The sequence below is a fragment of the Cebus imitator genome, unplaced genomic scaffold (assembly GCF_001604975.1).
Source record: "Cebus imitator isolate Cc_AM_T3 unplaced genomic scaffold, Cebus_imitator-1.0 Scaffold60, whole genome shotgun sequence".
NCBI lineage: Eukaryota > Metazoa > Chordata > Mammalia > Primates > Cebidae > Cebus > Cebus imitator.
The window spans coordinates 2,364,663-2,392,029 of NW_016107375.1; the positions used below are offsets into that span (position 1 = coordinate 2,364,663).

The window sequence follows — 27,367 nt, forward strand, 5'->3', positions numbered from 1 at the left end:
GCATACATAGGTACATCTGCTATCAGGCAGAGTCTGCTGTCTTTGCTTAACATTATATAATGAAGCAAATGTTACAATACAGTATGTTTCAAAAGCAAATTGAATATTTGTTTTATGAGGCCAGCATAACCCTGTACCAAAACCTAACAGCACCATTACATAAAAAGAAAATTACAGATTGACATCTCATGAACATAGAAGCAAAAATATAAAAAAAAAAAAATTAGCAACTTGCATCCAGTAATATATGAAAAAGATAACACAACATAACCAAGTGTGTCGTATCTCAGGAATACAAGATTGCTTAACGCTTAAATCAATGTAATTTGCCAAACTGTTACATTAGAAATGCCATCTCAGTATATGTGGAAAAAGCATTTGACCAAATTTAACATCTTCATGAAAAAAGCTCTGCAAACTAGGAAGAGAAGAACACATCCTCAACTGGATAAAGGGCATCTACACTTAACATGAATCGTTCAGTGCTTTCCCTTAGTTATGATTAGGAACAAGTCAGGGATGCTTGCTTCAGCATTTTATTTTTAATTTTTGGATCGAGGGAAGGGTCAGGTTTTAATGTCCCAGTCCTCTGGGACTGAGCCAGCCAGTCCCCAGGGCTCTGTGGTTTGCCCAGGTGGCAGCTGGCCTGCTTCATCTGAGTCTTTTGCAGCTTCCAAGCTGTTATTCTGGCTGTCCCACACCATGCACAGGTCCCCTAGTGGGAAGAAGCCACAGGCCACTTCCCAACCCCCTGTCATTCTGCATGAAAGCAGTGACCCCAATGCCAGGAGGCCATCGTGGAACCAGGAAAGGGAGGGAATCTCATGTGCCTTCTGGAGGAGCCAGGCATCTGTGCAGCCAAGTTCCAACACAGGTGAGGTGAGGGTGGGGGATGAAGACTAGGGAAGAGGCTGTGTCCTTGCTCTAGGGCTGCTGAGGGGCTTCAGTGACACCTTGAAGAGGAGATGGGCCAGTCTGGTGGCCCAACTGCTTCAGCATTTCTGTTCACCATTGTATCTGAAGCCCCAGCCAGTGCAATAAAGCAAAGAAATAAAAGGCAGAGCGATTGGAAAGAAGGAAGTAAACTTATGCTTATTTGCTGGGAACACTATTATTTATGTAGAGAGGAAGGCAGCAAATCACGCTGCCACGTGTGTACCTATGCAACAATCTTGCATGTCCTTCACATGTACCCCAATACCTAAAATGCAATAAAATAAATTAAAAAAAAAAAAAAGAAAGAAAATCCTAAGGTATATACAGAAGTTATTTGAACTTAAAAAATGAACCTAACCAGGCTGTAGATTGCAAGGTCCATTATGGTTTCCTTGTTTGTGTCCCAACCCCACTTCGTATGTTGAAACCTAATCCTCAATGCGGTGATAGGAGGTACTCAGGTCATGAGGTTCACGTGGAGTGCCCTCCTCAATGGAATTAGAGGAGACACTAGAGCTTGCTCCATCTCTCTGCCCTCTATCATGTGAGGAGCAGGAAGAAGGCAATCTGCAAACTAGAGAGTGGGCTATCACCACACACTGAATCAGCTGGCAGTGGGATCTTAGACTTCCCAACCTCCAGAATTGTGAGGAATAAGTGTTGTTTAAGGCACCCTGTCTACAGTAATCTGTTATAGCAACCCATACTAATTAAGACAAGACCATTATACAAAAGTCATGTATTAGCAGTGATTAATTGGAAAATAAAAACTTTAAAATTCCATAAAAAATCCAAACCGTGAATCACTTAGGAGCAAATAAATATAACTATACTGATAACTAAAAAACAATGCTCACTGAATTAAAGAAGACTTAAGTGTAAACATATGTTCATGAATTGGAAAACGTAATATTGTTAAGATGCCAGTATCACTCAGTTGAAGTACAGTTTCATTTCATCTATTTGCATCGGAATTGTTTAAATGTAGAAATTGACAAGGTGATTATAAAATACATATGTAAAGACAAAAAACCTAGAATATAGACAGCAATATTGAAAAAGAAGACATGGAATACTTCTACTATTCCAGTTTTCATGATGTACTCTAAAATTACAGATTTCAAGACTGTGTTACTTACTGAGAAGTAAGTCGGTGGATCAGAACAGGGAGTCAAGAAATAGATTTACACATATACGGCCAATTGGTTTTTGAGAAGGGCAGCAAAATAATTCAGTTGGGGAGATAAGGCTTTTTTTCGACTAATCATGCTGGAAAGGCTATTCATATGGGGAAGAAACAAAGCAAAACAAAAAGCATTGACCCCTTATCTTCGTATGACACATAGACTAGGAAAATATGCCAAGCTTTAGTTTAGGCAGAGTTAATAGAAAGGACCCAGAAAGCAGTAATCATTAACAACAACAACAAAAAAAAAACAAACTTGAGAAGTTAAACTTTAAAAACTTTGACCCATCAAAAGACACTGTTTAAAAATGGGTGAAGCCACAGATTGGAGAAAATACCTGCAAAACATATATCTGACAAAAGACTTCCAGAATATATGAAGAGCTATTATATTTTTAAAAACAAGTAACCCAATAAAAATTGGACAAAAGATTTAAATTGATACTTCACATAAAAGGTTTAAGAATGGCCAATAAGTACATTAAAAGTGGTTAATGTGATTATCAAGGAAATGCAAATTAAAACCATAATGAGATATCACACTGCACACCCATTAGAATAGCTAAAATTAAGACGGTACTGAACATTTGTGAAAATGTGGAGCAACTAGAACTTGCAAAAATTGCTGTGGGAGAAAAAGCTAATCTGAAAAGGCTATGTACTATATGATTCCAACTATGTATGTAATATTCAGGAAAAGGCAAAACCTATGGAGACAGTGAAAATATCAGTGGTTGCTACGGGTTTTGGAGGAGGGCAGCAATCAATAGGGGGAGCAGTTTTTAGGGCAGTGAAACTATTTTGTGTGGTACCATAATTTTGGGTACGTATTATTAAACATTTGTCAAACATACAACACCTAATGTAAACCATGGACTTTAGGTGATAATAGTGTTACAGTATTGGTTCATTGATTGTAATAGCTGTATTATTCTAGTGGGGAAGGTTGTGCATGTGTAATGGAGAATGGGTATATGGAAACTGTGCTTTCCATCAATTTTCTGTGAACATAAAACTGCTCTAAAAATCTATATTAAAGGCCACGTGTGGTGGCTCACGCCTGTAATCCCAGCACTTTGGGAGGTGGGCGGATCACAAGGTCAGGAGTGTGATTTTAAAATATAAAAATTTAGCTGTGTATGGTGGTGCGTGCTTGTAATTTCAGTTACTTGGGAGGCTGAGGCAGGAGAACCTGTTGAACCTGGGAGGTGGAGGTTGCTGTCATCAATGCCACTTCACTCCAGCCTGGGCGACAGAGCTCACCCAAGTTTTGTATTTTTAGTAGAGATGGGGTTTCACCATGTTGGCCAGGCTGGTCTTGAAATCCTGGCCTCAAGCAGTTTACCTGCCTTGGCCTCGCAAAGTGCTGGGATTACAGCCGTGAGCCACTGTGCCCGGCCTTATTTTCTTTTTTCTTTTATTTTTAAAAATCAATTGAATTTTTTTTTTTTTTTTTTTTTTTTTGAGACGGAATTTCGCTTTTGTTACCCAGGCTGGAGTGCAGTGGCACGATCTCAGCTCACCGCAACCTCCGCCTCCTGGGTTCAAGCAATTCTCCTGCCTAAGCCTCCCGAGTGGCTTGTACTACAGGCCTGCACCACCATGCCTAGCTAATTTTTGTATTTTTAGTAGAGATGGGGTTTCACCATGTTAATCAGGATTGTTTCAATCTCTTGACCTCATGATCCACCTGCCTCGGCCTCCCAAAGTGCTGGGATTATAGGCGTGAGCCACCGCGCCCGGCCGAAATCAACTGAATTTTTAAAAAGTTAGCTATTATATTTTTTCAGTTCTAGAATGTTTTCTAGAATTAAGTTTTCTAGAACTTAATTTTTTTAATTGGTTTTATTACTTTGTGTTGTCTACAGGTCTTCAGGAAATTTTTAACTTGAAAATTTTGGCTTTTATCCTATGAGTATAATAAGCGTAATTGTGTTTGGTAATTATTATTATTATATTGGGAGGATTTTGTTTGTTTTGGGTATATAGTGGTTCTTGTTCATGTGGTCTTGTCTCTGCGTGCCTATTTTTGACTGATTTTTTTAGTGTTTGTAAAGTGGTAGAAGCAATTTGATGGTTAGGATGATTTTCTTCAGAGAGGATTGCCTCTTGTTTCTGTTTAGTGCCTTGGATTTATCTTAATTTAGTTTCAGGGCTGAAATTTTCTGGCCACCTAGACAAGTTTAACCTGGGCTGCAGTCCGTGAGAGTTGATTTACTTCCTGTCTCCTTTACTGCTAAGGTGAGGATCTCTTTGAGGACCCCACACTTTTGTGTGGGGTGAATTACCAGGGCTTGTGTCCTTGGACTCCAGCTTTTGTCCCTAGACCCTCAGCCCTGTCAAAAGCACTGCTCAGATTCTGAGCCTCCTCTTATGGAATCAGTAAACATGTCCTTGGCCAAAGCAATTCCAGACATCAGGCCGAGGTCTGGATTTTTCTAGTGCCTTGTATCTTTGCCTTATAATCCTTCAATATTCTGTTAGCTCTTTGATGCTTTTAGGAAGTGCCCTTCCTGACTTCCTCTGCCCTTGAATGGTTTTTGTTGACTTCATTTGGACGGTTCTTCCGAGTGTCCTGTCCATTACTGCTGGAAATGGAAGTAGCCCCAGCCCCTGTATTCTCTTTAAACACTATGTGGTTCTATAACTTAATATGTAAGCTGTGTTTTATATTTATTTCTTCTCTTTTCGAGATGGAGTCTCTCACTCTGTTGCCCAGGCTGGAGTGCAGTGCCTCAATCTCTGCTCACTGCAACCGCCGCCTCCTGGGTTCAAGCAATCCTCCCACTTCAGCCTCCCGAGTACCTGGAATTACAGGTGTGTGCCACAATGCTCGGCTACTTTTTGTATTTTTAGTAGAGACGAGGTTTCATCCTGTTGGCCAGGCTAGTCTTGAACTCCTGACCTCAGATGATTTGCCCGCCTCGGCCCCCCAAAGTGCTGGGATTGCAGGCGTGCACCACCACACCCGGCCTACATTTTTCATTTATTTTCTAATGTCAATTGGATTTTTAATTGAAATATTTATTGCCGTGTATGATGTAGACTATAGAGTATGAAAAGCATTATAATAATGATGTTCAGAATGTATTATAGGAACACCATTAACCTGCTTCCTGGGTCAAGGATGGTTTTCTGGAGGTGAAGCTAGTCCAAAATCTTGAGTTATGAATATAAGTTAACCAAGCAGTTTGGAGGCAGAAGTACTTGGGAGATGTGAGGGAATGTGGTAACTAGGAAGCAGTAGTTGATGGATAATTGCATTTTGCCCACATGTGTCTTTAAAATGTTTTTCCTAAATGGCTGTTCCAGGGTTTTTCTGTTTACATCATGTTTTCCCCAGATATGTAGAACTCATACTTGGGTTTCTTATTTTTAAGCTGACTTTTTAAAAACATCAGTCATCTTCAACACCATTTATGACAGAAAATGGATTAAATGAAGGCATGGGCTACTTTGAGTAAGTATTGGTTCAAATGAATGTTGAGTAATTATTTTTGTTGTTGTTACTAGTTCTGTTACTGTGGCCCCAGGAGTTTAGTGATTTTTTTTTTTTTTAAATGTGGTGTAGAGGTGGGGTCTTGCCATGTTGCCCAAGCCTGTCTTCAACTCCTGGCCTCAAGTGATCTTCCTGCCTTGGGCTCCCAAAAGTGTTAGGATTACAGGCATGAGCTAGCATGCCCAGGCATGAATTTTTCTGCATAGAAAAGTGTTTAGAAGCTGGGAGTTTCTAAATCATAAAAAAGTATTTAGAAGCTGGAAGTTTCTGATACTTTTCATCATCTAAAATTTGTACACAAATGGATGTATTTTTCATGGTTTTGATAAGCCCAAAATAGTATTAATTTCTCACTGTGCCTGTGAGCATAATAGAAGAGACTATTCAAAAAGATGTGAGTACTTGTCAGTCCCTGTTTTAGGTGCTAGGGATACAATACTGAATAAAACATAAATTCTAGTTACAAGTGGGACAGGACAGATAATAAACACCTTAATATGTAATGTCAGGATGTGATAAGGGCAATGAAAGAGATAGTGCTGTGGTAGTATTGATTTTAGCTAAGATCCTAAGGGAGGGCTTCTTGTGAAGTGGACCTTAGAAACCGAAATAAAGTCAGGTTGCTATTTTATGGGAGAATATTCTAACAGAGGAAACAGCAGCTACAAGGGGGACACATGCTTGGTCTATCCAAGGACATTAAGCAGGCCAATAGAGCTGAGCAGAACGAGCAAGGATGGGGAGGGTATGTGGTAGGAGGTAAGTTAGTATGGAGGCAGAAGTCATAGAGGGTCTTAGAGGCTGAGTTAAGAACTCTGAATTTTATTCTTAGTGGGGTGGGCAGCTGTGGGATGGTCATCATCCTTGTCTGAATATTTTCACTCTGTGTATTTAGATTTTCTCTTGCTTTGTGGTTATAAGAGCTATCCTCAGACAACCAAAATTGGAAATTAGGTTCTTGACATCTTTGTCCACGTTCTTCTCCCCAAATCATTCTATTCTCATTATTTCTAATATTTATACCTTTGCTACCATTTGAAGTGGTGCTTCATTGTGTATACAGTTACACATTGCTTAACGATGGGGATATTGTGAGAAATGCATTGTTGGGTGATTTCATCATTGTGCAAACATGATAGAGTGTACTTACATAAACTTAGATGTTATAGCCTCCTACATACCTCGGCTGAATGGTATAACCTGTTGCTCCTAGGCTACAAATCTGTATAGCATGTTACTGTACTAAATACTGTAGGCAGCTGTAACACAATGGTATTTATGTATCTACACATATCTAAACGTAGAAAAGGTACATTAAAATATGGTATTATAATATTGTGGAAGCATTATCATATATGTTGTCCATTGTTGACTGACATATTGTTGTGGGACACATGAATGTATTTTTATTATCCTCACCTCCCCACCTAATCTGGCAGATAAGTATAACAATGAGTAATATTTTTATGCTGGCTGATAGGCAAATTTTTGGTTCTTACTGAAATTAGCACATAATCTGATTCTTACTGGGTGCTAGTGGTAGTCAGAATAATGCCATTCCAAACCCCGAAGATGTCCATGCTCTAATCCCTGGAACCTGTGAGTAACATACCTTATATGTCAAAAGTGATGTTGTGAATATGTTTGAAGTTAAAGACCTTTTGATGGAGAGACTGTCACTCATTTTCCTTTTGGGCCCAGTCTAATCACATAAGTCCTTAAATGAGTAAAGCAGAGTGAGTCAGAGAGCTGTGATATAAGGAGTCACTTAAAGCCTTTGCTTGCTTTGAAGATGGAGTAAGAGATCCATGGGTCAAAGAATGTGGTGACCCCTAGAAGCTGAGAAGTGCCCTCAGTTTACACCCAGCAAGAAAATGGGGACCTGGGTCCTATAACCACAAGAAAATGAGTCCTGCCAAAAACCCAAATGAGCAGGAAATGAATTCTTCCTTAGAGCCTCCAGAATGGAATGCGGCTTGCCGACACCTGGATTTAGCCTCATGAGACCTATAATGGACTTCTGACCCCCAGGACTGTATGATAACAAATTGTGCAGTTTAAAGCAGCTACGTTTGTGATGATTTGTTAATGGCAGCAATGTAAAACTAATACAATGCCGATAGAACAAATTCAGCTTCTCAAAGTAGACACCTTTAGCAAATTAGATTTATTAAATACAGAATTTTCAATGGTTCATTAATTCTAATACTTGTTAAATACCTACTATTTTCTGGGAACTGTGGGAGGAGCTAGGAATAAGAGAAGTTCCTGACTTCCCCAAACTCATGGTTTAGAGTCACTTCGTAAATAGTAAATTTTTTATCTTATATTTTTGAACTTAAGGAAAATTTCAAGCATATAATAGAGAATAATGAAACTCCATGTGCTTGTCACTTAGCTTCAATAACTTTCAACTCATGGCCACTCTTGTCTCATCACTACCCCATCCACATTCACCCTCCCTCTACCTCTTGGATTATTTTCAAGAAAATTCCAGACATCATTTTATATCTGGGTAGTCAATTTTAAATGAGGCTTTGCTCTGCAGTCATTATCTTGGGCTCCTCAGTGACACAAGGAAAATACAGACCTTGCTTTTTATTTTATCATCTTTATCATAGTATAATTTATCTGTGAATTCATTTGGAAGTTTTTTACTTTCTATTTTTTGTCATGAAATTTGGTCAGGATTTTTTTTTGGTACAAGTTAGAAAATTAATGTAGATTAGTTCAGTTTGCAGAAGTGCTGCAATACTGATTTGGGGGTTACAAATAAATTTTAGTAAATAGGTGATTTTACAAAAACAGAATCTGTGAGAGTGTTGACTATATATATCATGATTTTCCATTTCCTGTGTTCTTGATTTAGTTAATGGTGTCACCATCTCTGAGTTCTAAATCTAAAAAGCTTAGTCTTTCTTGATTAATGTGTTTTTCTTGCCTACTTTAAGTATCTGATCTGTCACTGAATGGTAGGAGTTTTATTTTGTTAAATGTCATTCAAGTCTGATTGCTTTTTCATTAATGTTGTTGTTTTAGTGGAGGTCCTCATTATGTTCCCCCTAAATGATTTATCGCATGCGTCTTTTATTTCCTGGATTGGTTTAAACATTTTCCCACACCACTATGTTCCCCATTCTCTTATGCCTGCTTTCATCCCATAAGCCCTGATTTTAGACCCATCAGACATAGGGTTGAATTTGTCACATTCTTTAGCACTATCATCATCAGCTCCTGCAAGGCCTGTCCTTTTCTCCATTTAATATTCATCCATTCATTTATTCCCTTTTATCTTCACTCCCTAATTCCTTTTCTTTCCCATAAACAGCCATTCTAGTGTGTTTAATATGTTTACTTCTATATGTATATGTTCAAGTACAAAATGTTATTTGTATGTGTACATGTATTTTTAACATGTATGTGAATTGTGTTATAGAACTCATTCTGTTTTTTACTTTTTCCCCTCTCAAAACTGTTTTTAAGAGTTACTTATGATGCAAAGTGAACATCTAGTCTGTGGCTTTTAAAACCGCTCCATGTGTGGCTCCACCACATTTTACTTATTTAATTCCTCAGATATACCTGGATGCCTCCAACTTTGCCCACCCACAAATAATGGATTTTTCATGTTGTTCATCTATTGCTGCGTAAAGTATTATCCTAAAACTTAGCTGTTTAGAACAATAAATATTGTATAGTTTTTTAGGATAAGAGATCTGAGTACACCTTAGCTTTAAGCCTCTGACTCAAGGTATCACATGAGGTTGTAGTCAAGCTGGAGCTGTGGTCTCACTTGAAGCCTCAGCTGCGGAAGTCCTTGCTTCCTAGGTCTCTCATTTGGCCATTGGCAAGATTCAGCGCCCTAAGGGTTGTTAGACTGAGGACCTCAGTTCCTCACTGGCTGTTGATTGGCCTCGCTTAGTTCTTTGCTACGTGGACCTCTCAGTAAGTCAGCCCACATCCAGGCAGCCGGCCAGCAAATGGAAGAGCGAGAGGGGACACTCAACACACATCGTAGTCTTTTCGTAAGCTGATCTCTCAAAAGTAACATGACCATCACTTTTGTTGTATTCTGTGAGTTACTAGATCCCGCATACACTCAAGGGGACGGGATTACACAAGGGCATGAATAGCAGGAAGCAGGTGTGATTGGGGGTCATTTTAGAGGATGCCTATTACAGTCCTCAGACATCTCTCTGTGGGTTATTCTTTGGCATGCACTCATGCATGTGTGTGTGTCTGTGTGAACGGACATAGGTTCTCTAAAACTGACTATGTTGGTCAGTATTCCCGTCAGCAGAGCATGAGGGTTTTTATGTCACCACCTCCCTGGCAACACATTGCATTATCTAGGGCATAAGGGCATATCACATTGTTTCAGATTGCCTGTTTTTATCTTTTGATTTTTTTTTTTTCTAGCAGAGTTTCTGCCTTTTTATTGGTGGTTTGCAGGAGTTACTTGTAATAGTCTTGATATTAGTTTCTTGTTCTTCTTTCAGTCTATTATCTACCTGTTAACTTTGTCCACGGATTCATTTGCTGAGCAATAATCTTTAATTCTGAGGTAATTAAATGGTAATTTTTGACTTTGTGGTTTTTGTTCTTAGGATTTTATTTAATAAGTCCTTTCTTGTGCTTATGTTACAAACTTCTCATTATACATTTCCTTCTGTTAAGTTTTATCATTCACATCTAAGTCATTAATTCTTCTGTAGTAGGTCTTTGAGTATGTTTTAAGTGTAGGGATCTGCAATTATGAAATGAGAAGTTTTTCCCAGTACCATCTTCTGTACAATCTGTTTTTCTCCATTGATATGTGGAGTCACCTTTATTGTATATTATTTCCATATATACATAGGTCTCTCTTTGAATTATCAGTTGGGGTCCTTTGGTTTGTTTATTGTTTGTACAAATATGATGCTATTTTTATTACTACAGCTGTATAGTGTGGCTTGATATCTGGTAGGGAAAGTGCCCTTCTTCACTCTTTATTGTCAAGGTTGACTTGGCTATTTGTTTATTTTTTCATAAAAGTGAATCAGTTTATACAGTTCTTCAGAAAAGTTCAGTGAGAATTTTGATTGCGATTCCTTGACCTTTTTTTTTTTTTTTTTTTGAGACTGAGTTTCGCTCTTGTTACCCAGGCTGGAGTGCAATGGCGCGATCTCGGCTCACCGCAACCTCCGCCTCCTGGGTTCAGGCAATTCTCCTGCCTCAGCCTCCTGAGTAGCTGGGATTACAGGCACGCGCCACCATGCCCAGCTAATTTTTTGTAGTTTTAGTAGAGACGGGGTTTCACCGTGTTGACCAGGATGGTCTCGATCTCTTGACCTTGTGATCCACCCGCCTCGGCCTCCCAAAGTGCTGGGATTACAGGCATGAGCCACCGCGCCCAGCCCGACTTTCTATACTAATCTGTGTGGAATTGTTATCTTCATAGTATTGTCATTCTGTTCAAATCATCCACTGTGTCTTTTTAAAATGTTTTTCTTCATAGAGGCCCTATGACTTCTTAATTTCCAAATATTTTAGTTACTGTGGCAGTCTTGCAAAATGCTATCTTGTTTTTGATAATCTATTGTTGGTTAATGCTGCTAAGGAGAAATGCTATTTATTTATCTTTCAAAGTTGATCTTGTATCTGGCCTAGCTGAATTTTTAATTAATTTGAATAGTTTGTTGGTTTTTTAATAACTGTTTTAATTTCACTTCTCCAATGTATGCATGCTTCTTTTCCATTTTATTTATCTCTCAACTCCCAACTTCGAGTCCCTTTGCTCCTACTTTCTTGTAATCTGTTCAGTATTAAATTTCTTGTTTTCTTCAAAACTACCAGACCTTTTTGTGGCTGCCTTTGTATGGTTTCTTCACTTTCATGCCCTTCCCTTCTTGTTCTTCCTCTGCTCAAATACCATCATCTTTGTGAAGCATTTCCCTTCTGCCCCAAGCAGAATTGGTTGCTGTTATCTTTGTGTTCCTAATACAGATAGCTCATATTCTTTCATGGGATTTGCTGGATTTCGTAGTAATTTCTTTTTCTGTGTCTGGTTATTCTGCTGACCCTTCACTAGGACTCTTCTCTTTGTCCTCTCCTTTTTGCTCCTTCTACCTCAGTCTCTTGTCACTGCTGTGTTTGTCCTCTCAACTGGCCACTTTCTCAGGCAGGATCCATCAACAGAGAAAATCAGTGGCAGCTCTACCCATACATGGTTCTTAGCACTCATAATCTCAGAAGGAGAGAGTACCTCTTTTCTGGTAGTTACAGAAGTGCTGGGAAGGATTTTGACAAGGACCATTTTTATTGGCCAAATGTGGATCACCTCTTATGACCAGGAGGCAGAGTCAGGCCCCATCCGATCCACATGTATGGAGAGGAGGGAGATTCTCAGAAGGACAAAGGGCTGCTTTGGCCAGAAGAAGGGGAAGTGGATGTTGGTCAGGCAAAAATCAACAAAGGACAGCTATAAGCCAGTCAACAACATTCTGGATCCTTCTTTCATAAAATCCTCTTTACATTTTTGTTGCAATGCGTATTCCATTTGTGCTTATGAACATACATTACCCAACCTCAGCATTCTTCTTCCTCTTTGCTACTCTAAGTTATATATGCTTGTACACTATGTGATGGATCTATTAAGGAAGGTGTTCAATAAGTTTCCAATCAACATGAAAACAGTAAAGATCCCTCCATCTCTCCATTTATCCATTGAGTGCCTATTATATACTAGAGTTGAGAATAGAAAGCAAAAATGAAAGGGCCTCTAGCTAGAATCCTGTATATTCTAGAAAGAAAGATAGAGATAGATTTGTCTGTAAGTAATTGCCACTCATACTTTGGGTTTTAAATGCCATTTTTTAAGAGAAGCTTTCTTTTGATCTCGTGGTTAATATCAGAGTGTCCTGTAATCCTCTCTCTTGTTATTACTTGTTCTTTTTCTTTATATCCCTTTTTGGAGTGATTATTGTTTGATTTCTCTCTTTTCCACTTAATTGTAAGCTTCATAAAGACAGGAGCCTTATCTATTTGTTGACGGATATGTCTCCAATGTGTAGCGTAATGCCTGTCTAGACATAGTAAGAATACATTTCTAATCAATATTTGTTGAACAACATATGAACAAAAATACAGTGCGATAAGCAATTTGATATAATTTGTTTCTCTGGGTCTACGGAAGACACACATCGTTCCATTTAGGAATTTTGGGAAATGTGTTTTTAGCTTGGTGTGACTCTTACTGTCATGTTGCTTCAGTATTCTTATGTACTGGAAGTTTTCCTTACCTCCCAGCATCAAACTCTCTGTTCTTCATTTGTTTATATTTATAGAATTCCACAGAGAGAGGATGATCCAAGGTTAACACCTTTTTTGGTCTCTCACTTCTGATTGTTGTTTGGCCCAATTAATTTTGAAAGAGAACAACCTTTTTTTCTAAATACATATTCTTTCCCTAAGGTTATTAGACCTAGTATTTATTAATAGTCATAGATTTTAGTTTAAACAAACTAAAACAATTTGTTTCTAGATCTGGGGCATAGAGTAAGGTGTTAAATTGTAAACCACCACAGCTGATTCTTTACTGTTGTTGCAATGAAAGAATACTTTTATGGCCAGCCATGGTGACTCATGCCTGTAATCTCAACACTTTGGGAGGCCCAGGTGAGCAGATCCTTTGAGCACAGGAGTTCCAGACCAACCTGGACAACATGGTAAAGCCTATATTTTTGTCTCTACAAAAAAGGCAAAAATTAGCTGGGCGTGGTGGTGTGTGCTTATTGTACCAGCTACTTGAGAGGCTGAGGCAGGAGGATCACTTGAGCCTGGGAAGTAGAGGTTGCAGTGAGCCAAGATCACGCCACTAGGTATCAGCCTAGGTGACAGACAGAGACCCTGTCCCCACCTCCCCACAAGAAAAGAAAGAATACGTTTGCAAATGTGTTGGATGTAGTCATCTATCCACCTATCTAAATAGACTGTAACTCACAGCCCAGTATTTGTTACTTCAGGATTTGACTTTAAACCCTGACCCAACTGAAAAGCCTAGCCAAGTGACTATAGAGTATGGATATGGATTCCAGACAGGTGTGGGCTATGTTAGGAATGAATGATCATTGTGATACAAAATTTTCTTGGGTTCCAAGCACCCAAATGAAATAATCATTAATAAATCATAACATGAAATGAAACATCAAGTTTGTCTTTCATTCACTTCATGGAAGAAGAACAAATACAAGAATTGCTGTATTTTGTTTTTTAAATTTTTTATTTTTTTGAGACAGAGTCTCACTCTATTGCCCAGGCTTGAATGCAGTGGTGTGATCTTGGCTCACTTCAACCTCTGCCTTCTGGGTTCAAGTGATTCTTGTGCCTCAGCCTCCCAAGTAGCTGGGATTACAGGCATGTACCACCATGCCCAAGAATTACTTTTTACATGGTTAATTTTTACAACAGTGATTATGGACATTTCAGGAAACAAATTGTTTTTATAGTACTTTAAAAGTCAGATTTCTGAGTAGAACTGAGCTTTACTCAATACATAATAAGGCTAATTGTGTGGGCCTCTCATGTTTTGTTTTGTGTATTTCAGTTTTAAACACATTTCTTTCTCTTTTCTCCCCTCCCTCCCTCCCTCCCTCCCTCCCTTCCTTCCTTCCTTCCTTCCCTTTTCTTCCTTCCTTTCTTTCTTTTCTTTCTTTCTTTTCTTTTCTTTCTTTCCTTTCTTTCTTCCTTCCTTTCTTCCTTTCTTTCCTTTCTTTCCTTTCTTTTCTTTCTTCTTTCTTTTCTTTCTTTCTTTCTTTCTTTCTTTCCTTTCTTTCCTTTCTTTCCTTTCTTTCCTTCTTTCTTTCGATGGAGCTTTGCTCTTAATGCCCAGGCTAGAATGCAGTGGCATGACCTCGGCTCACTGCAGCCTCTGCCTCCCCAGTTCAAGTGATTCTCCTGCCTCTGCCTCTCCTACTACCATGCCCAGCTAATTTTTTGTATTTTTAGTAGAGGCAGGTTTCACCATGTTGGCCAGGCTGTTCTCAAACTCCTGACCTCAGGTGAGCTACCTGCCTCAGCCTCCCAAAGTGATGAGATTGCAGGCGTGAGCTACCACACCTGGCCTTTTAAACATATTTCTATCAGTAATAACTCCTTAAGCTATCTAGTAGAATTTAAGTTTTCCAGTTCTAGAATCAAGTCATCACTAATTTGTTTAATGAGCTTTCATTTAAGTAGGTGGTATTTTTCTTTGTTTTTCATATTTCATTTTGATAAAAATATTTTAGTATTCTTTGGTGCTATTGCTCTTTTTGCTGTGTTGTTCAGATTTCTATTTCATTGATCTTGACATGTTCCCCATTCTAACCCTGTTTAAACTTTTGCGGTAACTGAAAATTTCTGGATGCCTTTATTCCTCTTTGTGCTTTCTATTCAGCTGAATCTTTTTCTTTTTATTTGATCTAAGACTTGTTTCCAAAAGGGATTAATGATCTTGAGAGGACAGAGTAACGCTTCATAATCAAAATATACTTAATAAAACAGGAATAAGTTATTTACTGTTAATATTTTGCTCAACATGCAAAGTTGGCCTTGAGAAAGGTAGGTACTAGAGACACAGGATCTAAGGTGTGTTACTGTTCTGCTGGTAAAGTGATCATCAACATCAAAAGGCATTGTTTTCTTCCCTACACTGTAACTTCTCTTCAGCTTTACAATCTGAGTATTTGTCTCTGTGTTATCACTAAACAGAAATGAATATAGAGGTCTAGAGTGGATCTTCAGAACACTGCTGGTAACTATTTCCATTATATGCAAATAGACCTGTCATTTAATAGGAGAGGGAAATAATGGGATAACTAACCCAAATACACGAGCTAATGACGGGAAGGAGTTTAATATTTTTGCTTGACTCAATTTTTATATTAAACATATTAATATTTTTCAGTAACCTGAAAATATTGAATATTTGGATTTGAGTTCTTAAATGTACAGATCATTTAGAAAAGAATAGTGTCTTACTCTTCCAAAGTGATTGTTACTCTTTTTTTTTTCCTCCATTTCAGAGATATTACATATGAAATATCAGTAGAAGCTATATCAACAATGGTTGTTTTCCTTTCCTGCCAACTCTTCCACAAAGAAGTTTTACGACAGAGCATCAGCCACAAGTATTTGATGCGAGGTCCTTGGTATGTTTCTACTTTAAATATGTCTAGTTTTTTCATTGTAGAAAGCTGTATTTCTAGTCTTGTCTCTCACCTGAGTATCGTCCCGTATCTCCAACCACGTATTTGCTCTAGTTGTTCTATAGTCTCTTTAAACCCAGTGCATAAGGAACTGCATTCTGCTTTCCTGTGCAATCTACCCATCCTCCCTGCTCTTCCTGTCCCTCGGCTTCATTACCCTCTCCAGTAGTTGCTTCCTAAAATAAAAACTTTGAAATCATCTTTTTCTTTCTTCTCCTTCATTCACTATGTTTAAACAGTCAAGTCATATTTGTTGTTCAAATTATTTTTGTGCCTTCCTATTCTCACCAGTCCCGTTGAAACAACTGTGATCTATGCCCTGTTACCTTCTTTGGACTTCTCCAACAACCTCTTCACTGACTCTTTCTACTTCGTTGAGCCTGTAAATATTTACTGTGTGCTAACCATGTGCCAGTCATGTTAGGCTGTGGGGCTATGCTCTTGAGCAGAAGCTTACAATCTCCTAGAGGGTGGGGATGTAAATGGCTAACACACATGCACATACCTGATTTTGTATTAACATAATCTTCACACTTTAAAAATCTAAAACAAATCCAAATGAAGTACCTTTGAGGAAGTTATCAGGTATGGGGAGCTTTGTCTTCTTCATGTTTTTTTGCTACCCTGATTATTCCTGTGACATATATGTTCTTTGAACATATTTGAAAATCACTGATAAGAGGAAAAAGACCTGGGCTTTGGAGACAGAGGATTGCATCAGAATGGTCTCTGACTGTGGTTTGAAGTAGTGCTGGCATCGTGGGACTGTGTGCATCTTTGCTAAAACAAGATTGTGAACTTCATTCCTTATAGTGCCAGAAGTATTCAAGTTGCTTTTTAAAAATAGGCATAGAGAGTGTTCGTGTTCTTATTTTCTAAGGAAGGTTTTTATAGTATCACTGTGGTGCCAAATATTTAAACCATAATATGTTCTTTACTGATTTTTGTGGTTCATCTTGGAAACCATATTTCAAAAGCTCAATAGTACAGTAAATAATCTGTTAAAAAGTTTACTCTAGATTGCAGGAATTAGTTTAATACCAATTGAATAATTGAATAATTTCATATTAAAAAGTATAGTCTTTTTGTTATTCTAAAATAATTGCTTTTTTTACTGGTTCTATATTACTGCTTCCCTTCAACTGCCAGGTAATGTATTTTGCACTAATTTTATAACAGCTCACAGTGTTATATAGAAGACAGATAAAGTAACCAGAGCTCAAGAGTTCAAGTGGGCTGGACATGGTGGCTCATGTCTGTAATCCCAGCACTTTAGGAGGCTGAGGCAGAAGGATCGTTTGAGTTTAGGAGTTTGAGACCAGCCTGGGCAACATAGTGAGACCTTGTCTCTCCCCCCAACAAAGAAAAAGTATTTAAGTAGTTTGATCAATATCTTATGATGTGATAAGAGGAAAAGCCAGGATTAAGCCTCAAAATTGCTCTCCAAGCCCCATGGTCTTACGTTATGTGACAGTGCTCAATTTCTGTGAGCTGTGCCAATAACCCTTTTATATTAATACATAGTGTTAATGGCAGAATTATTTCTGTGTTGTTATTCAGAATTAGATGACTCCCATAAATATGAGTTTGATTTTTTTCCTTTTTGTGTATAGTCTTCCGTATACCAGCAAACTTGTGAAGACCTTATTGTATAACTTTATCAGACAAGAAAAGCCACCTCCTCCAGGAGCCCATGTTTTCCCGCAACAATCGGATGGGGGAGGACTGCTTTATGGACTTGCATCAGGAGTAGCAAGTAAGTTTTATCACATTTTTTCAATTCTTTGGTGTACATAAATTTTGTTTACTTAGGCATAAGAAATTCTGTTTGCTTGGCTGCCACTGTTAACAGGTACATTGAATTTGTGTAGCTGGTTAAATGTGAAAACAAAGTAATTAAAATATTAATCTTTCTGTTTTGTGTAGTGATTTATGTTAAATATATGCAAATAATGAATCGATTACCTACAAAACGTTGTTTTTCAGGAAGAATGTTTACACATAAATATGTATATTGCATGAATTCTAGCTCTACAGTAAAAATAAGATTAAGCATTTGTAAACTTATAACACTACTTGTGTTTTAAGAGGAAATCCACTTTAGATTTTTTTAGGGCATTTTTTTGGTTAGGATTTTATGTGACTAATTAAGTGCAGTTTTCCTATTACGCTAAGTGCTTTATTCAGTGACAACCGAATATTTTGCAGAATTTTGTAATAAGCTGTGAGGTGGCACAGACTTGAGTTTTGTCTGATTAGGTACAAATTTCCTAAGTGAAGAAAGCTCTTCCCTATCTTAAAGTCAGTCCTCATATCTGCTTCACTTCACAGTATTCAGACTACAGATGTTGGAAGGAAGTACGAGAGTAGTTCTGGTAGAGGGCCTTGGCCATGTGAAGTTACAGAAATGAAACTTCCTAGAGTGACACTTTGGCACTTGTGAGGTCTACCTGGGAGCTCCTTATTCCTCCTAAATCTGCAGCATGTCCTCTCCTTAATTGCACAGGACAGGGTCAAATGGAGCAGATTTCCACAGCTGCATTATGGCTGTGGCATGCTCTACTCTCCAGCCGGACATCAGTTTGATATGAAAAGATAGCACTGTGGTAACTTAGTATATAACCAATGTTGGGAGCTTCTTTGGATTTAGAGACCTCTTTAAAGAGCAGTAGACTTGGTCTGTTAATGGAGAGAATTGATCAGTGAACTGGACTTTCTTAGATTTACTTTCCTTTGATTTCTTTTAATATTGAGAATTGAGTCACACTTGTGATCACTTCTACCTTTGGTGCTGAGCAGCCTGCCAAGAGGGCCACACCTGCATAGTTTCTTTGAGTGACTCCTATCCAGTTTCCTCTTTATTTCAGGGGCTTTTTGTATCCCATGGGAAGGTTTAATTGCTCTCTTACTGTTTTCTTGTCTTTTTTAATCATTAAACTGTTATAAGTATTTAAAAGCAGAATATTTTCCAATATTCCAATATGGTTAGAGGTTTTTTTTTTTGAGGGTGGGGAGATAGTCTAAGCTGATAAGCGCTTTCTTCAAAACATTGGCAATACTTGGCTTTTTTTTTTTTTTTAAAGTAAACCTAGATTTGTGTATGTTTTTTGGTTTTTCTTTCATTTATGTGTCATATCAAAAGGAAGTCCAGTATTGTATTAGTGTCCCAAAAAACCATGAATTTAACTTTAGATCTTTTCCTAGCTAGATACCAGGAAGGAAGCCCCTTAATTTTCCTAGCTCTCAATTTCCTTGTGTATTTAATGAGAAGGTGGGTTGGGATGGTGATTTCTGAGATTATTAGTATGTAACTTTTTATGGTCTCTTTTTCCCCACCATTTTAAAATTTAGTATTCAGTTAAGTGCATTAAAATAGATTTATGGCTTTTAGTGTGCTAAGACATTTTACATAGCTTTCTTCCTAAATCTTTATGAAACTATTCATGTAAAAGTATAAGTCAAGGCTGGATGCGGTGGCTCATGCCTGTAATCCCAGCAGTTTGGGAGGCCAAGGGGGCTGGATCATGAGGTCAGTAGTTTGAGACCAGCCTGACCAATGTGGTGAAACCGCATCTATACTAAAAAATAAAAAAAATTAGCCGGGCGTGGTGGCAGGCACTTGTAATCCCAGCTACCCAGGAAGCTGAGGCAGAAGAATTGCTTGAACCTGGGAGATAGAGGTTTTAGTGAGCCAAGGTCACGCCACTGCACTCCAAGCCTGGTGACAGAGTGGGACTTTGTCTCAAAAAAAAAAAAAAGTATAAATCAAGAGGGAATAATTATGGATTCATTATTTCATATGTGTGACTCAAAGGATTATAAAAGACAACAAAATGACATTCTCCTAAAAAGTATAGCTATGTCCTGTGGGCAAAATGAAATGTAAAAACAATCACAGTCATGTAATTTTAAGTTAATCCACATTCCAGGAAAGTCAATCAGGTTGCCAGCATTTGACATAAGTTGTGTGATCACTTTGATGATCTTTTGGTTGGTAGTTAAAGAATTCTCTTACTTTACTATTGGCTTGAGAAAATATGATTTGGAAGTTTCTCACTGAAAAAAGTTATATTCTGAAGCCAAATGTAAATTATAAACTCATTTGAATTATGTTCATTTTTGCTGGGATTGAAGTTTTCCTGGATATAGCAAACATTTCTTTTCATAGCAGTGCGTGCATTGTGTTTTGCTTACATTATTTCCTATGAAAAAGAGTGCTTTGTTGTAAAAAGCCTCACAATTCCAGAGTGAAATGTGTGGGCACTGGCAGGGCAAGAGGAGAATCCCTGTACTGGAACTGGGGCTAGATAAGTAGTAAACCACTTGCTTGGACCCTCTTTGAGTCAGGCAAGGTCTTCTGCAGTTGCTTCACATTTACTTTGACAGATGTGGTTTGGTTATCCCCCTGTTTGTTTCTGAGACTCTGAAATATTCTGTTACTTTGTTGGATCCTGATGCTCTCCCTTTTCATGCCTTCACTAGGATCCTCAGTAGCTTAGAGTCCTACTTACTCCTCTCTCCAGCTCTATTTTCTGCCCTTCCATCCATTAAAGACCGTCTTGAGTTTCCCCTTCTACATGAAGACTTCCTTTGCCCTCCTGGCTAGATGTGATCTTTTCCTGTGACGCTTTACCACTATGCCACTCTGCTTTGTAGTTACTTAGGTACATGCATCATTCTCCCCATGTTGGCTCCACATACAGTAAAATGAGAACTAACATTTATATGATATGAGTTTACAGTGCCACTGTTTGAGCATCTCATTTATTCTCATAATAGGCTCATCTGTCTGAAACAGGTAGATGATAGTTTTAATTTTTTTAATGTGATAGATGAAGAGATTTTCCTAGCTAATATATAATTTTGTCTAAGATTACATAGGAAAGAGATGATGTTGGCTTGTTAACTTAAGCTCAGTTTGTGGGACCCCTGAGCCTTCGCTGTTTTTGCCTTTTGTTATTGTGATGAACCGAATCCTGAGGGCATAACTCCTTGACTTGTGTGGGTGTCCCCTGCAGTATCCAGCAGAGCACCACCTGACATCTGTGGACAGTAGTAAATCCTGGTGTGCAATTAAATGCCAAAAGCTAATAGTCAAGATAGAGGTGAACTCATTTGTAATAAAGATGTCTGGCATTTACTGCATGCTTTCTGTTTGCATGGCACTGTGGCTACTTTACATACCTGATTTCATTTATTCTTTATGTTTAACATTTTATTACAGAAAATTGCAAAAATGTACAGAGTAAATGCCAGGTACGGTGGCTCACTCCTGTAATCCCAGTACTTGGGGAGGCCAAGGTGGGTGGATTGCTTGAGCTCAGGAGTTTGAGACTATCCTGGACAACATAGGGAGACACCACCTGCACAAAAAAGTACAGACATTAGCTGGGCATGGTGGTGCACGCCTACAGACCCAGCTACTTAGGAGTCTGAAGTAGGGCGCTCGCCTGAACCTGGGAGGCCGAGGCTGCAGTGAGCTATGATCATGCCACCGTGCTCCAGCCTGAGCGACGAAACTCTGTCTCAAAAACAAACAAAACCCCTAAGGATAAACAGTAGAGAAAATGGTAGAATGAACTCCCATCTACCTACAACCCCTGTTCGAGAATGATTAGCAATCTTTTTTTTCCCATTTATCTCCATTCTTCTACTTTAAAAGTGTTTTTTTATTCTGAAATAAGTTCACACTTATAGAAAAGTCCCCAAAATAAAAAAAAAAATCACAAAAACTACATGTAACTGTATGCAGATGGATTTAATAACATTTTATCCCAAATTGTACGTTGTTTTTTCTCCTCCTCTCTCTGTCATTCTGTACTTTCTTCTCTCCTCCCCACCTTTGTCTCTCTCTCTCTCTCTCTCCCTCTCTCTCTCTCTCTCTCTCTCTCTCTCACACACACACACACACACACACACACACATAGTTTTTTTTTAACCACTTAAGGTAAGTTACATGCATACCTTTACTCCTAAATACTTCAATGTGTATTTCCTGAAAGAGGGTATTGCTTATGCCACCACAGTATAGTTAACCAGCTTCAGTAAATTTAACATCCAACTGTCCTTAAAAGCCATTTGCTTCTATGTCAATAAAAATAAAGAAATGGTATTTTCCTCTGTATTTTAAAATCTCTTTATAGCGTTGTTTGTATTTCACTTAAGTTGGATTTTTACAATTAGGTTTTCTTGTAACCACTCTGCTATCAATTTATGTATCTTAGACTAAAAGCCCCATGAGTCAGCATGCACCTCTTTTCCTCCTGTTTATTATTGGTGCTGCAGTACTCGGTGAGTGAGTGGTTGGCATTCAGTCAGAATGTAATCCCCGTGATAAATAACTGGAGGAATTACTAATACCTTTTGATTACCACTAGTAAGTTTTTAAAATGAACAGAACTTAACTTAGATTTTAGGGTTTTTTTTTTTTTTTTTTTTTACAGTTTTTTCATATGTATCAAGTGTGATTTCTTTCACTGGAAGTGGTTAGAATGAATTATATGTTAATAGATTTATCTTGTAATATTTATACTATGTGCAAGCAAAACTGTATTCATAATTTTCCAGCATAAGAAAAAATTGTTTCCATTCTGTTTAGTTTAAATATTCTTCTAATATGCTGACAAAATGGATAAAGAATCAATTGATATATTACTTTACTAATTAGAAGAGGGTCCTGCAGTTTTAATTAATGTGGTATTTTTAAATGAACTTTTTACCGAATCTTAGAATTCCACAACCACCTGGCATACTTTAAAAAAATAAATGTACGTTGTAGTTAGAACTTGGAATTTCTAGTTTATTAGCCATGAGAACCTGGTAATATGTACCTTCAGTAAGTATTCTAGGTGATTCTGATGTATCTGAAGCATTTCAGCACCGCTGATGAATGCACCCTCCTTTCCAGTGCTTGAATCTTTCTTGCTGTGGGCCTTTCACGGTAGGTAGTTGAGCTAGTACTGCTAACTACTGAGGAAATGTATTGTTTCTAGGCACTTTATAATGGATTTAATGGACCCCTTCCTCATGTATGACCTTGGTTTCTGGTCTTAGTGCACTTTGTTGCTGACGAGGTCAAGTTTTCAGGATAAATCTTTGAATCTGATAGGAGTACAGTACTCTAGCGTGGGGTAAGTAAATTGGAACTCTAACTTCCCTGATTCTGGACTCTGCGTTTAAAAAAATTAATCAAAATTCACACTAACTCTTTTGGTGCTAATATTCAGTTATTAGTGAAAATTTTCTCAATTTTATCTGAGCCTTTTCTATAGCTATAGTTTTTATGTCATATCTTCCTTTTTCAAACTTTATATATAAAGGTATGGCTCTTAGTGTAGGTCAGTGAGATTTAATTTTGTTAGGTGTGGTGTGGCCCATAGTTATAGCCAAGATTTGCTCGTATTTTCAGCTCCAGATCATCATCGAACCTAAAAGCAAAAAACCTTTTTGCTTTTATTCAGGACTGTGTCCTTGGTTCCATACTGAGAGAGGAGTAGCACATTTTAATTCTTGTGTGGAGAGAAGAGTGTTTCTGTAGATGTCACATGTAAAATAACAATAGTGAATGTAACTAGGGATTTTTTAAATAGATTTCATTTCCTGGGAACCTGGTAAGGATTTGCTGTGGAGGCAGTAGCCTGGGTTATCCAGGAAACAGACTTTAGAGTTAATGAGGAATAAGGATTCCTATCATTTCCCCTGTGTTTTAGGACTTACCCTACAGGCATCTTTATGAAACTGGAGCTAGTAGTCTCCCTGGTGGATAGAGGTGCCTGAGAGCCTCTTGGGGGTTCAAATCCCCCCGGTATCTCCAACCTGGATTATGCCCCAGGGACCTCTCAGAGGCTTTTTCTTATCTTCCACTCCTGGTCATCCTGGTGGCTAAGGGTGGGTTCTAGAGCCTGATAATCAGAATCAGAAGATTTGGGATAGAGTCACAGCTCAGCATGACCTTACCAAGTTCTCCAGCGTGTAAAATCTCATTACCTGATGTGTAATGCTGATAAATATAAGACCTTTTGAACAGAGTTATTGTGAGGAATAAGTGAGTTATTATATACAAAATAGAAAATTATGCAACATCTGTTCTATGTTAATCACTGTTTTTGTTTTCTGCCCCAAAGCTCTGCTGGTGCTTAGTAGTTGAAATAAAAATAATTAGAAAGAAAATAAATTTAATTAGAACAACAGCTATGATCAGAAAATCCTTGACAAATTTATTTATGTAAGACAATTAAAAAATTTAAGAACTTTGGACCTTTTTGGTCTGCTCAAATTTGAAATTTATGTTAAAAATATTTTGAAAAACTGACAAAAGTGAATATGCCAGCCATATTTTTGCTTTTTCTCCAACTGGCTTTTCTTTTTATGTGGTGCAAAATTTGGCCAATGACAGTTAAAAAAGGAAAATTTGATTGTTAAATAGATACTGCCCACAAGAGGTTTCTCCTTGCTTCCTAAATGAACTTGCCTCGACAACAATCACTATGGTAACATTTCTTACTGACTAATTTATCTGAAAGGTTATTATATTTGCTTTTTTGACAGTTTGTTTATAAAATTAGCCAATTAAATATTTTAATAAAGAAAATATTTGATGCACACTCAACCAGAATTATAATAAATATTTCAAATGTTTCAAACTAATCAATGATGTCAGTATTATTGGTAGCCTTAAGTCAGTAAGGCAGTTAATAGTTAATTCTTTCTTTAATCTATAAGCACATCACCCTGCCATGTTACAGGTTTTGTTTTTATTTTTATTTTTTTGAGACAGAGCCTAGCTCTGTCTCTCAGGCTGGAGTGCAGTGGTGTGGTGTAAGCTCACTATAACCTCTGCCTCCCAGGCCCATATGATTATGGTGCCTCAGCCTGCTGAGTAGCTGTGATTACAGGTGTCCACCGCTACTCCTGGCTACTTTTGTATTTTTACTAGAGACAGGGTTTAATTGTGTTGGTCAGACTGGTCTTGAACTCCTGACCTCAAGTGATGTGCCTGCCTCGGCCTCCCAAAGTGCTGGGATTACAGGCATTAGCCATCACACTCATCCGTTAAAGATGTTTTATAAAGAAAATGACTGAAGACCCCTACTTCCATAATTTGCTATGTGATAGGATAGGATGTTAGATGGTAAGGTATTGTCTTAGTCAGCTTGGGCTGTTGTAACAAAATACCATAGACTGGGTGTCTTGAACAACAAAAGAAATGTATTTCTCACGGTTCTGGAGGCTGGGAAGTCAGAGATCCAGGTGCCAGGAAATTGACTTCTTGGTGTAGAACCCTCTTCCTGATTTGCAGATGTCCACCTTCTCGCTGTGTCCTCACCGGACAGAGAAAGGAAACTCTGACCTTTTCTTATGAGGGCACTAAGTCCATCGGGGGGGTTCCACGCTCACAACCTCGTCTAAGCCTAATCACTTCCAGAGGCTCCACCTCCTGATGCCATCACATTGAGAGCTGTGGCTTCAAGATAGGAATTTTGAGGGTGACAAAAAAATTCGGTCCAAACCAGATATTAAGTAGGCTATCCTGGAAAGCTTGCCACCGAAATTCTCGATTTGGAAGCACACTGAACTCTCTTGCATGTTGGCATTTAAAGCACTTGTGAGCTCCAGTCATTATCTTAAACCACAGCTCTGCTTAGTGGTGGTGGTGAGAATTGTCGCCAAAGTGGATCACTGACTACCCATTCTAACCCTGCTAACTTGTTATTGTTTTTTAAAAAGGTCAAAATGTATAAGGAGCCTCTCAAAAAACAATTCTGTGATTGAGACAGGTTATCCTCTTTTCTCATTTTGAGAGCCATCACTTACATTGTCCTTTGGAGGATCTAGCTATGGGTTACCATAATTTGGTATTATAGAAGAGGGACGTGTTGGACTCCAGATGTGAGTATTAAATAGACCTAGAATTGAATGCCAGACCTGCCATTTATTAACTGTGTTCTTGGGCTCTTAACCTCTCAATGACTTAAATTCCTCACAATAAAATGGGAATAATACCTTCCTTTGTGGGGCTGCTGAGATCAAGTGAGCCAATGTATAGGAAAAAAACTGGTACCTTGGAAGTGTGCAATAAATGGTCACTATTAGTAACAGATAATATTACATGGTACTATTTAAAATATAACTTTCATTTAAAAAATGATGAAAAGGGCCTTATGATTTACAAGCTTACTCAGATTTTTAATGTAAATAAATTATGAAAATTATCAGGTATTTGGTAGATTCACTGCAGTAATGTATACCATAAATGTATAATAGAGATTCAGGTAGATGATGAAGGAAATATATTGAAAATTTGATATAAGGTGAAATACGTTATAGTATTTATTTATTTATTTTTTTCATTTGAGTCTATCCTTACCACTTTGGCCTTCTCTTTTAACATATTTTCTCTAATGTCTAAAAAAGGGGTGAAGCAAGGAAGTTCTGTGTTTTAAGTTATAAGACAAAGCTGTAATGTCATTGTAATTATTTAATATTTTGAAGAGTCAAATCTAATTGAATGTGTTCTGCCAAACTTCATTTTCCACCACAAGTTCTGAGGTTTTACACAATAACTTCTGATATATGGTTTTTCCATTTGAATGAGCCATCTAAAATGTTTTTTTTCTTTTCCTTTGCTTGCAATGGTGGGTGTGCCAGCCAAATTATAAGGCCAAAGGAGTGTTTATTTCTTTAGGCAAATGCTATGATAGAGAAATTAATAGAGTAGAACTTGAAGATTAAAACTAATATTCCTAATTTCTGTTTTTGAAAAAGCTATTGAATTCATTTTGATGAGCATGGTATGCAGCAATTATAATCTATTTTACTTGATTGTTATTTTTCTCTTCAGTTTTAGCTTTTTCTAGGGTGACTCATTGAGAGAGAAAAACTACAGTAAGAGAAAAAGTATGTGGCAATCAGAAACAGGCATAGTTGTGAAAATAACAGATTTCTAATTAAAACACTTTGAACTTTCAAAAAAGAAACTGCTTAATAACAATAATTATTTTCTCATTTCATCTCTATTTGGAATGATTTGATAGATTTTATATATTCACAGAAAAAATGACTTTTTTCTTCCCCCTTTTCAGGATTGAACTCATTTGTGACTTATAAAATACAGTTAATTTCAGTTTACCATTTCTTTGTGGTGGTTCCTTGCAGGGACACATTGAGGATTTAGAATAGTATTTATGAAGCAAAAGAACTATATTTAGTTGTACAGTGGTAATAAAAGTTATTTTATTTTTAATTGCTCTTTGACAAAAGTGTTGTTTCAGATTTTAGACTTCTTAAAAGATGTTTTGGGCCGGGCGCGGTGGCTCAAGCCTGTAATCCCAGCACTTTGGGAGGCCAAGGCGGGTGGATCACGAGGTCAAGAGATCGAGACCATCCTGGTCAACATGGTGAAACCCCGTCTCCACTAAAACTACAAAAAATTAGCTGGGCACGGTGGCGCCTGCCTGTAATCCCAGCTACTCAGGAGGCTGAGGCAGGAGAATTGCCTGAACCCAGGAGGCGGAGGTTGCG

At 37.9% G+C, this 27,367-nt stretch overlaps 1 protein-coding gene across 7 annotated transcripts in view; it reads left to right on the forward strand.

The window, feature by feature from the left end:
- The window catches only part of DYM (dymeclin), a 437,637-nt gene that overhangs the window by 120,084 nt on the left and 290,186 nt on the right, over positions 1–27,367 (forward strand). For all 7 annotated transcript variants that reach the window (XM_037738956.1, XM_017529655.2, XM_017529659.2 and 4 more), the window contains exons 7-8: positions 15,665–15,790; positions 17,461–17,603. In XM_037738956.1, coding sequence (XP_037594884.1) covers positions 15,665–15,790; positions 17,461–17,603 — 269 coding nt within the window. The remainder of the gene's footprint in view (positions 1–15,664; positions 15,791–17,460; positions 17,604–27,367) is intronic.